At 47.7% G+C, this 13,071-nt stretch overlaps 1 protein-coding gene across 1 annotated transcript in view; it reads right to left on the reverse strand.

Moving 5' to 3' along the window:
• Positions 1–13,071, reverse strand: part of LOC137425815 (uncharacterized) — a 1,363,480-nt gene that overhangs the window by 50,159 nt on the left and 1,300,250 nt on the right. The window contains exon 113 of the mRNA XM_078775194.1: positions 2,078–2,203. Within this exon, the coding sequence (XP_078631320.1) occupies positions 2,078–2,203 (126 nt within the window). The remainder of the gene's footprint in view (positions 1–2,077; positions 2,204–13,071) is intronic.

The raw sequence follows: 13,071 nt of genomic DNA on the forward strand, positions 1-13,071 counted from the left end.
TGATGAGGGAAAAAATGAATCTAAACGATTTCAGCATAAGGCTGCAACATAACAAAATGTGAAAAAAAGTGAAGGGTCTGAATACTTTCTGAATGCACTGTATCTCCACATTTGTTTTGTCTATCGTTGAATGTCACACACAGGGGTTACACTGGAAAGACAGCCTGGAGGTAAGTGCCCTCACCTCCAGTTTGATTTCGAGCCTGGATTCGAATCACAATGATGTCGAGCCTGGGTTCTAATCTTGGCCCAGATATAAACTCTCATCCTGGTGTTTCACAGGCAGGGCGAGGCATCATTGTATGCACCATCAGTCGAATGAATATTAAATTGGGTGGCCCGTCTGCTTGCATTAGTTGATGAACGTTAAATATCCTACAGTGTTCTTCACGAAGAGGAGGCGATCATTCGCCGGCACCATGGACAAACTCCAGATTGTTGCTCGAACCTATAGCACCTACTGCATTGCCCCTGTGAGAACTGGTGCTAACCCACAGATATGTGCTACATACAAATGACCACACCACACTTGTTGTAGAATTGAACATTTCATCCTGGTCACAGTCAGTGTAAAGTTAGTGTTGGTCACAATTTGGTCATATTATCTATAGCTTGAATCATTGTCGTTTGAATTGCAGCTAGGCTATCTACTTTGGCATTCAAATTTGTCACCGTTGGAAGATTACCCATGTAGGTCACGTGGACTCCATGAAAATATTTCCGGAAGTCAAAGTTGATCTGATACATGACCCATGATCTTACAGCACACCAAAACAACCCAAACAAACATCACAATTTATTGGACCAGACTTGTGGATAAACTCCTCGAGACATGTTACACACATCTCATCCAGATTGCTCATTCTTTCACCTCACTTGTCCTTTCTTTCCCAAGATTTGTCTTTGCGTTTCACAGATAAACGGAAATCTCTTTACCTAAGTATATGCAAACCATCCGAAATATTAACTGGACGAGACGGAAAATCCAATGTCTGGTGACAGCAAACCTATATGGCGCCTCTGTTATGAATTATACCATGGTTGCTGAATCAACATGTGAGTCCTTTCCGAATGAAATAGAGAAGACTTCAAGCTTGAAACTCACTCCGAGCACTACGTACATCCTAAACTCACTTCTAAAGTCATAAACGTCGAATAAACAGATGCAGATCATGATCCTTAATTATAAAAAAAAAAAAATCTGCCATAAATTAAGTGTTATTTACACCAATTCATGCACACACACTTGCACTGGAGTGTCAGAGCGCATTGCAGAGATAAACAGAGAGCTCCATCAGCCCGAGACAAGTGACTGAAGTAGTTCCTGAGAGAGCGGAGATCAGTTGGCGAGTGAGTTCCTCGGACACAAAGCCAGAGAGTGGAAAGAGTGAGTGCACTTGGATCACTGCGCGGTAAGCAGAGTATCACACCACTGGCAGCATGAAACAGCTCGGGAGTGTACATCTCCGGTCCAGAACAGAGATGTACCGCTAGTTGTGACTGTTTGCTGGCCCTCAACATCTTGTCGACCATCTTCTGCTTCATCGTCATATGCCTTGCTCAACAGGGCAGTTTGGGTGCACGAAGCAGGAGATTATGTAGTTGTGTTTAATTTTGTCTGTTCACTGGTTTTGGAGTGAGGTCCATTGCTCTTGCTGTTTTGATTTGGCATCTGCCTTCCCAGTGGAAATAATGTGAAATGGGGGAGAATAATTAAATTATAAAGGGGTGAAGAACACAAACACGAAAAGGAAGGGGTGAGGAGGGAAATTAAAATGATGAAGGGTAAAAACGATGAGTGGAGAGGGAAGGTTATGAGGGAGTGTGGACAAGATGAGTTCATTTTACACGGTATGTGCCTGCAAAGACCAACAATTTCACATTTTTCAGACAAAACATCGAATCGATTGTAAGTCGGTAGTTTTTGCAATCTTCTTTTGAAACAATCTTTCATAATCTAAATGAAGCTGTTTTTCTTCTATGAATCAAAGGAAATTAAGAAATCCCTGAATTTTATTTTTAAATAGGATTTTGTGAAATACATGTTTGTTGGATTTAACAGGAATTTCTTCCTTACCCACACAGCTGCTATTGATTCGGTCATAGCCATCTTCACAGTCACATTGGTACAGGCCGATGGTGTTTGTGCAAGTTTCGTTCATCCCACTGCAGAGTAAGGTTCCAGGTTTGCATTCATCTTTGTCTGAGAGACAGGAACAGGTCAGTGACACATTGTTTTTAACCATTTAAAGTTTCATTTCTTAATATTGTACAAGACAATCAAACTTAGATTTTTAACAAATACATCCCCTTTGTGGTTTATTAAGGTTTTCATGAATATCTGGTCATCAGCCATCTGCTTGGAAATCAGACAACATTAGTAAAAATGTGCAAAAACAGATCCTTACAACTACAGACCGATCAGCCTGCCCCAATAATCAGCAAGGTCATGGAATCCGTCATCGCTTCTGATATCAAATCCTTCCGCTTCTCCAAAGGCTTGATCTCAGATCATCAATTCGGATTTAGACCAGGCCACTCTACTCTGGACATGCTGCTTCTGCTGCCTCAACAATGGATGGAGGTCCTCAACGACAGCAGGAAATCAGAGATGTCTCCCTTGACATTTCCCATGCCTTCGATATGGTCTGGATCCCTTGCGCTGCTCACAAAACTCTCCTCTGATGGTATCCATGGAAATCTCCAAGCATGGCTCGCGGACCTCCTCTCCTGTCATAGTCAACGTGTGGCTCTAAATGGAATTCTCTCATCCCCTCTTCCTGTCCAGGCTGGCATTCCTCAAGGCAGTGTTCTGAGCTCTGTGCTTTTTCTAATCTTCATCAATGATCTCTCTGACTCTCTTGAAAATCCTATCTATCTTTTCGCTGATGACTCCATTCTCTGCCACTCCATATCTCAACCCCCAGATCGGCAGGCAGCAGCCTCTTCACTCTCTCCAGACCTGGATAAAATCACAAACTGGTCAAACAAGTGGAACATGTCTTTCAATCCTGACAAATCTCACACTCTTATTATGTCTCTCCGAAAAAACCGACTGGAAAACTCTCCCATCTACTTTCTGAACAATCCTCTCAAATAAGTTCTGTCACTCAAGCTTTTGGGTTTCACTATCTGCCATGATCTTTCTAGGGAAAACCACATTTCCAAGCTGACCTCCAAAGCCAGTCGCCGACTGGCCATCCTCTGTTGTGCGAAGTCCTTCCTTGGCACCTCTGAGCTCCTCATCACACACAAAGCTTTCATCCACAGCTTGATGGAGTACGGCTCTCCCTTCTGGGCTGGTGCACCAGCCTCACACCGAGCTCAGCTTCACGTTGTAGAAACCAAAACTATCAGAATCATTTGCATCTCCTGCGATGAAGCTGATTCTGAGGGAGTTTCACTCTCTCACCGCAGGCAGGTTGGTGGTTTTTCTGTCTTCTACCGACTCCTCTCCGGCCTTGCACCCCCCGCTCTGTCCCCAAAATATTCCTTCAGGACACACACGATCTGCCAGTAACCCTCTTCTGTTGAAATTGCCAAAATCAAGACTCTCTGCTCACCTTCTCTTTCATTCCTCTTTTCTCTCACCTCTGGAACAATCTCCCACACTCTCTTCAATCGCACTGCTCCCTCCAGGTCTTAAAAACAGCTGTTCACCACCATCTCTTACCTTCCCCCATCCAATACCTTCCACCTCAATTAACCCACCTCAAACCCACCCACCTACATGCGCAGCTTGAAGGAGTCCTAATTGGAAGAAATCCCCTGTGGTGTCCATCTTGTTTATCCTGTGTACCCCACCTCATCCCTCTCCTTTCCACATATCTCCTGATGTCCCTGTTCCCCAACTATGTTAAATGTGTTGCCTCAACTAAGTGTGTGTGTGTGTGTGTGTGTGTGTATATATTCTCCATTCATATGTATATATTCTCCATTCATATATATATATATATATATATACTCCTTGGTATAGTGTTGCGGTTATGTGAATAAAGGATAACCCCCTTCGTAGGGAGACGCACCATAACATGTAGCCTCGCTGTGGTATAGGTATTTCTTAGTAAATGTAAGGTAGTCTCCTTTCCTGTGTTAGTTTTGCGTTGAGTAGGCCAGTGAGCTTAGGTGTTCTTTTGCGCTGGAATGCCACGTGCTCGGCCTGAACAAGTCTGGCAAGGCCGAAGGGAGGAGCTGCAGGAGGGAGTGGCCGGTAAGCAACGAGCTGCCAATCAGAGCTCGAGGGGAGTGGCTAACCACGGCAATGGGAGGCGGAGCATGGAACATTCGGGTAGGGCCGGGGCGGAGCCATAAAACCCTGTTCCGAGCCCCCTGCCTCAGTTGAAGTGAGAGTTCAGTTCATTCGAGGAGTCAGTCAGTCGCCCAGCCTATGAGTCAGAGTCGGTGTGTCAGAGAACGCAAGAGAACGAGTCGGAGTGTTGGACTTGAATTGCTTGAAATAGCCTCATTGTACACGAATCCCCCGTGCCCTGTGCCCTGCGCTCTGCTGTCTGTACTAAATCGCGCTTGTGAAGACGACCCGTGTCCGGGCCACAGACGCGCGATCTCCTCCTGCCTGCATTTCCCTGCATACGTGCCTTGAGCACCAGACGGCCACGCCGGGCGAGCTGTCCCGGAGCGACCGACGGCAAGGCGCGTTTGGCGCGCGAACTTCATTCCTTCTTTTTCCCCGCATGAGTGAGAGGGCCCTGTGTCTGGGTATAAGTTAACATTGTTTAAGCATCTGCTCTGTGTCCCTTTTCCTTTATCCTGATCACTGTACATTATAATAAATTGTGTTCTTCCTCTTATTTGACCGTTCCCGTCCCTTCCGTTAATTGGCCTAGCATAGTAAGAATAAAACCGCTCGAATCGGGTTCCATAAAAGTAATGGCACGAGTCACGTGATACGCACACCGCTCGAGCGTAATCGATTAGCGTGGCTTGTGCGAGGTCCGGTCCCCGTTTTCATGGCAGCGTGGGTCAAAGGTACGTGCGGCGTCGACCCGATACCCTTTTTCACGCTTGCTGCGGAAGTGGCGATTCGGCCTCGTGGACACAACGACCCAAGGGGAAAAAGGGGTTTAATCCCCCCTTTGTAACATGGACGGGCTTCGGGAGATCCGCAACAATATATATATATATATATATATATATATATATATATATATATATATATATATATATATATATATATATATATATATGTATGTATGTATGTATGTATGTATGTATGTAATGTAATGTAATGTATGTATGTATGTAATGTAAGTATGTATGAATGTATGTATGTATGTATGTGTGTGTGTGTGTGTGTGTGTGTTATATATATATATATATATATATATATATATATATATATATATATATATATATATATATATATATATATATATATATATATATATATATATATATGTATGTGTGTGTGTGTGTTATATATATATATATATATATATATATATATACATACACATATACATACATACGTACATACATACATACATACATACATACATACATATATATATATATATATATATTGTTACAGACGCGGCTTTTAGATGTTATATTGACCGAGCGGTGGTGTATTTAACCGCGTCCGAACAGTTACTCCCCGATTAAAACCCGATTTCACCCGACGTTGACCAGATCGCCCCACGGATATTCAATCGGGAAATCTCTAAAGCGATCGCAAGAGAATGAAAAAGAAGAAGAAGAATACGGAGGAAGAACAGATTTATTATACGCACACCAGCAAAGGATGGAAGAAACAGTGACACAGCGAATCCTTAACTTACCCTATTCATTTTTACTTAACCCCAAGACAACGAGTAGGACAGACGACGTTCACACTTACACGGGGGGATATTGCAGGCAGGTAGGGCTTGAGGTAGATTGCTGGAGAGGGAGGCCAGGCCGGAGGTAGCAGCTCTCAATTCCTCGCGGTTTTTGGCGGGAAAATCCTCCGTCGCGTATCCGCTGCTGTAGACGTCACGCGCTGGCTCGGCACACCTGCTCCTCTTCTTCCTGGTGGAGCCGTCTCCCTCCTTTCAGCGCGTCTCTCCAAAGCTGGTTTCCTTTCCGAGTACCTCTCCTCTTTGGCTTGGAGCGTTTCGCATCTCACCGCCTCTCTTTGGTGCAGCCTCTTTGCTCCTCTCCCAGGGTCATCTCCAGGCTCCAGCTCATCTCTCCAAGCAGTCCCCTGCAGGCGCTTTTATCACCTCGGGCGAAATCAAGCCGCCGACTCCGAGGGCACGCCTACCGGGTCACTCACCGCGGTGTTGATTGGCTGTTAGGGCCGGTTCACTCCTTCCCTCTTCTGACGAGGTGGAGACACACCTTTCTTCTCCAACCTTACCTCGTGGCCAATGGTGGTTGAAGAGAAAAACCGACCAAAATGCGGAAGGCAAATGGAAGGGAGGTTTTGGGGAAATTGGAAGGGCCTACGCTTATTTTGTTTGATACAATGCAAAGTCAATCTAGTGGGAAAACACATACTTAGCCTACATGGAATAAGGAAATACACTATTTAAAAGATATATCGTGACCTGCGTGTATATTCCATGCAATTAACTAGGACGCTGACTGCGACCATTATTTACATTAACAGGGTGGTACCGTACGTTTGTAACGTTCACATTGTAACGTTTTCACATTCGTTACACTTCCTCCAAAATTGTTACACTTCTCAAAAAACCGTTACACACTTCTCAAAATCGTTACACTGCACCCCCCCTTTCTTCAGGTCCGTCCTCGGACCTATTAAACTTTAACTTAGTGTGGCACGTAGGTGTAATTCCCTCTACAATTAACCTGACCCTGAGTGTGACAATTTTAAAACACAAATAAGTATGTCCCCCTATTGCATTGCATCCTGTCTAACAGACTCAAACCCACAGCTAACCGAATTACGGGATTATTCTCAAACTATACATTTACGGTGGGGAGCATTATTTACAATGACGTGATTTCTTATTTACAACGCAACCCAGGACCTGTGTTTTTCTCTTTTTTTTTTTTTTTCTTTTTAGGGAACAAGAAAAAGAAATTCCTGTTGGGAGGGAGGAGACAGCACGCATTGCATCGATGCACCAGTACCAATACCACCAAAGCACCCAAAAGCACCCAAACACCACAAAGCACCCAAAAGCACCATCCGGTGCGGTCACCATGGTTCATAATAAACACAACAAAACAACTGGTGGTGGTCTTCTCTTTCTCTGCTGGGCCGATGTTCTTCCCGACGTCTTCAGGCTTCATGCGGCCTATTTGGACATAATAAAAAGCACAACTTGTGTCCATTTTTATTTAGGGCCTCAGGGGCCAACTAAGGGTGGTCCACCTCTTTGGCATAGGTGCCACCTTACCGAGGTCCGCAAGCAAGATTCCCTGGCCACTATGGCCGGTTTCCAACAGAGGTGCCCTGCCCCAGAACCTGGGGTCCATCAAGTGGTACTTGGCCGCAGAACAGCGGTCCATAAAGTGGTACATCAACGCAATGCATGCTGGTTCTGGGAATCTCGGGCGCACAATGGCCACCTCACGCACGCTCCCATCGGCACCCAATGGCGCACAGGTCATGTGGGAGACAAAAGAAAGACAATTGAGCGAGGGGTAAGGTCACAAGGGTACACGTCAATAAGGCAATGCAAGGTGAAATGCGTACGGAGGCCGAAGTGAGAAAGCTCGTCCCTACCGTACGTCACCCCCCTGTCACCTACCCTACCCTTGTTCTCACCCCATATGTACAAAAATCTACACATTTACAAATTCGTCACTACTGTCACGTCTTCCCCATATTTCCCCTATACCAAATTCGTCCCCACAATCCCTTTACTTCAAAATTTGCCATCACCAAATTCATCATCAATCCTCATAAGGAGGCAGAGATGGAACATCAAAGCACAATGTCACACCCACGTCATGATGCGTCTCACAATCCAAACATTTGCATCATAAAAAATAATCAAAACATGGCATGGTGTGGAGTACCTGTCACCTCAGGTGAGTGGATGCAGATGGTGCGAGGAGATCCTTCATCCTACCTATCCTCTAAATGACTTTAACACACTTTACACTACCCGGGGTCTTTCCCTGCCAATCCATTGGCCACCTTACACTACGGGTTCTAATAACCAATTCCCATTGGCCAAACTGTGGTGCTCCTCAATTTTTGGGGTCTCACTCCCCCGATTCATCTCCCGGTGCTCTAGCACAATTTCTGGGCTGCGACGTGTACCTCTCCCAACAGGTCTACCCACCTGCACACCTCCACCACTGTAGTTGCCACCCGAGCTTACCTAGCTCCTCACCCCAACCTAACTAACTGGGGACAGCCCCTCTCCTGGCTCTGTCACCCCTTGGTGCCCTCTGGCACTGGGCTACCCGGGTCCGTCCTCCGGATCCTCGGGCCCCATCCACACAACTACTACCGGCTCCCAGAGCCCACCTGCGGCCTCACCTGGCCGACATCCTTACAGTGGTGGAGTGCCCAAACCAACTACACACACTAACAGGCTACACGCCCAGCCATTTCCACAACACCAACGCACCCATCCACATACCATTCTGTCACCCGCACCACAGATGCCAATATCCAACCACAATTTACCTGTACCCTCTACCTAACACTTACACTACCCGCCCCGGGTATCCGCGATGGGGGTCCACTCTTCCCCCATTCACACCTTCGCACCATCCACTCCACTCCACAATTTCCACCATTCTCACTCCACGACCATCCATTTCACTACTCCATACCATTTATTCCATACAGCCACATACACCTGTTCTTCATTCACCTGTCGTTGCACACCTGTGCAATCATACCTGGTGCCACCTGCACCCTCCTTTCTTCCTGGACCATTTGGTCAACACAACACGCAATCACCACTACTCCCTCATACACTGCTCCACACACCTGTTCAGTTGCACACCTGTGCAATCACACCTGTTCCATTCTCACCTGTTCAATCCTCACACACACGGCATCATCTCAGCTAACTACTCCCCTCTGAAACTTGCGCTTCCCAGTCGTCCCTTTAAACTATTGCGCTCCCACGTCATTATCATCCATACTAATCTACCTGTGTCCCCACTACAGGTATCAGTCACTAACTAACCTTAACGTCACCTAATGTCAATCTCTTCTAGATCCCTATCATTATCCAAGCCCTCCCTGGCTCGGTTGTCATAGCCACCCCATAAACTATTGCGCATTTGCCCCCACCTTGTGAGGGATGGTGGATTTGCCATCCCACCACATCGGGGGTCTCTCACTACCAATTTCGCTCGTCCAAATCCAACAATTCAAAAATTTTCCATTTACTGCCAATTCTATTCACTTTTCTAAATTTCGTTTTAAATCACTATCACTACCACCATCACCCGTCTACTTATTACATCCTCTCGGTGCGCCAATTCACATCTACAGCCCGGCTTCGTACAGCCGAGCAATGAACGCGGGTCGTTTTGTGCCAGCGGCTGGATACGTCCCGCATTCGGGGCAGGGACGGAGGCTTACCCGGGCCGAGATCCCATGCACCACTTCGGCGTGGAGCCATCCAATGTCCCGATCTCGACCTGCCGGCACGTCTCAATAGAAAGTGGTCGCCATGACGACCCTTCCTATCGAGCTGCCCGCTCCGCCTTGTGGAGCCCGGACGCGGCCGCTCCACGCGAGGCCCAGCGTGGATCGCGCACGGCGGTCCTTTCGAACCCGCCGTGGCTCGGATCTCCGCTGGTTCTCGCGGCACGCGAAGCCCGGCACGCACCGAGGGCCCGATCCGGCTAAAAGTCGACCTAACCTTTAACCCGGTTACCGTCGACGCTTCACCTGCAGGCCTACATGCATACGCTACCTCTTTCTTGCTCATACATGCAGCCGTTCCCATTCTCCTCGTACCTTTTCTTTCACACCTCGGTACACTCATTCCGCTCACCGACTTGGTCACACACCTGACCACCGAACACTTTGGCACACATTCGTTGCTCGCACACCTCACCAATACACCGCTTCGCGCCCCCTCCTCGGTCACCTCCTTTGTGACAATCACAGGTGTGCCCTCACCCGCACACCCAACCACGTGTCTCACTACCAATTCCAGCGTGCATTCCCACTCACGCTCTACCATTCCAGGTGTGCATCCTTCTATTCCATGTGTACATCCTCGCTCACCTGTCACAACCAGCTCACTCTCCTTGTCACTCTCACTACTCTCACCTCCACTCTCGGTCGCGCACTCACCCTTACTCTTGACAGCATGCGCTTTCCCCATGCACCCGTCCGTCACACACCTTTCTCGCGCATCCTCCCGCGCACACTTCTTCGTTACTTCCTCCGTAACACTCACCACAGGCATGCATTCTCCCTTACTCTTGACAGCATGCGCTTTCCCCATGCACCCGTCCGTTACACACCTTTCTCGCGCATCCTCCCGCGCACACTTCTTCGTTACTTCCTCCGTAACACTCACCACAGGCATGCATTCTCCCTTACTCTTGACAGCATGCGCTTTCCCCATGCACCCGTCCGTTACACACCTTTCTCGCGCATCCTCCCGCGCACACTTCTTCGTTACTTCCTCCGTAACACTCACCACACCGCGCTTCCCTGTGCTCCCTCGCACACGCGCTTCGACCAACTCACTCTTGACGGTACACTCACTCCTCGGCGTGCACTTTTTCCTCACACACCCCATGGTCGGACATTCTCGCACACCTCTTTTTTCGCACACCTGTCCTGTCACACACCTCACCAACGGCCTTTCACGAACACCCGGATCCAAACCAATCCCCAAGCCGACTGAAGCTTTCCTCACATCATATACATTGCCACTCACCTCCGTACTTCGTCTCACCTCCTCTGCCACCTGCAAACTCTTTATTTGGTTAGTGAGCATCACATCATGATTTGAACACAGACCTTGTACATATTCCATGACTTCCTCCTTTATCTCCCTCTTAGTTTCTGTCCGTCCCTTTTTAATTTCACTCACCTCTTCTCCCACTTCCTCTAATTTTTGTTTAACCTCTTTTATTTCTCGGTGCGTCTCCTCAAGTTCGTCCTCTAAGGCTACCGTGACCGTTTCTACGTGCGTCCTTACCTCCCGGTCCTTCGTCTCCATTGCTTCTGTCACCTCTTCCACCCTCATTGTCAGTTCCTCCCGTACCATCTGACATTGCCTCTGCGTCGCTATTAATTCGTTTTTAATTTCTTTTTGTGTCGCCTTTAACCCTCCTAGTACCGCAGTGTTCTTTTGAACCTGCTCCACTAACTTAGTTTGTCCCTCTGTCAGCTGTTCTACTCCTTTCGTCAGATCTTCTATTCCCCCCTGTAACTTTGCCGTATTATTTCTCACCTCTTTCTCTATACGCTTTTCGCCTCGCTTTACCTCCTCGCGCAGCCCCGAAACCTCCTCACTTACCCCTCTTCTGATCTCCTCTCCCATCACTTGCATCTCCTGCCCAGATGCCACCCTCATCTGCTCCATTTCCTCCCTGTGAGCATCCAGTTTGGTTTCTACCCCCATTCTGACCCCCTCTATCTGCTGCCCCATTTGGTTAACTTCCCTTTCCGCTTGGTCCCTCATGTCCCTCAATTTGCCTTCCATACTGTTTTCTAACCCCTCTAACCCACTTTTCACTCCCTCTATCTGATTCTCCTGGGCAGCCATTCTATTTTCTACCCCCTCTAACCCCTTTTGCATCCCTTCCATTTGATTTTCTTGAGCGGCCATTCTGTTTTCTACCCCCATTAACCCATTCTTTACCTCTTTTATCCCGTTGTCTAACCCCTCAAAATTTTTGTCTAACTTCCCAAATTTCTTGTCTAACTCCTCACCGGTACCCCTCGCTTCGTCCCTCATTACCCCCATTTGGTTTCCCATTACCCCCATTTGGTTTCCCATTACCCCCATTTGGCCCTCCAATCGCTCACCCTGAGCATCCATCCGGTTCCCCATTTGTCCCATTTTGGCTTCTAGCCTGTCCATAAGGGCCCCCATTTTTCTGCTTTCCATTTTCTCACTATCGTTATTTTTCTGCATTTCCACCATGAATTGGGTCATGAAGGCTTGCATTTGGGTCGCGCTCATTGGTTCCGCGACCGTGGCCCCCTCAACCACGTGCGCGAGGGCGCCATTTTGTGCGTCTGAAACCTCCGCAACCACATTGCCATTTTTCTCCTCCTCCCTTTCCTCCACATACATTTCCCCGAGGTCCTGGGTCGATTCCACCCTGTCTATCTCTCCCACCGACATCCGATCGCCTTGATTGTCCATGGCGCGATCTCAAAATTCGGGTTTTGCTTTATAAAACAAAATAAATTTCGGCAGCTTGTAATTTTGAGCGCGTTAAGCGCGCTTCGGGTCCGATCTCCCTCCTCGACACCAATTGTTACTCTAATAGTACAATTGGTGTTCCAAAATTTGGGCCTAACAAATTTAGTCCCAGGTTCGAATCCAACTCCTCGACACCAATTGTTACAGACGCGGCTTTTAGATGTTATATTGACCGAGCGGTGGTGTATTTAACCGCGTCCGAACAGTTACTCCCCGATTAAAACCCGATTTCACCCGACGTTGACCAGATCGCCCCACGGATATTCAATCGGGAAATCTCTAAAGCGATCGCAAGAGAATGAAAAAGAAGAAGAAGAATACGGAGGAAGAACAGATTTATTATACGCACACCAGCAAAGGATGGAAGAAACAGTGACACAGCGAATCCTTAACTTACCCTATTCATTTTTACTTAACCCCAAGACAACGAGTAGGACAGACGACGTTCACACTTACACGGGGGGATATTGCAGGCAGGTAGGGCTTGAGGTAGATTGCTGGAGAGGGAGGCCAGGCCGGAGGTAGCAGCTCTCAATTCCTCGCGGTTTTTGGCGGGAAAATCCTCCGTCGCGTATCCGCTGCTGTAGACGTCACGCGCTGGCTCGGCACACCTGCTCCTCTTCTTCCTGGTGGAGCCGTCTCCCTCCTTTCAGCGCGTCTCTCCAAAGCTGGTTTCCTTTCCGAGTACCTCTCCTCTTTGGCTTGGAGCGTTTCGCATCTCACCGCCTCT

Source organism: Myxine glutinosa, chromosome 4, assembly GCF_964187855.1.
Source record: "Myxine glutinosa chromosome 4, kmMyxGlut1.1, whole genome shotgun sequence".
In the NCBI taxonomy this organism is placed as follows: Eukaryota; Metazoa; Chordata; class Myxini; order Myxiniformes; family Myxinidae; genus Myxine; species Myxine glutinosa.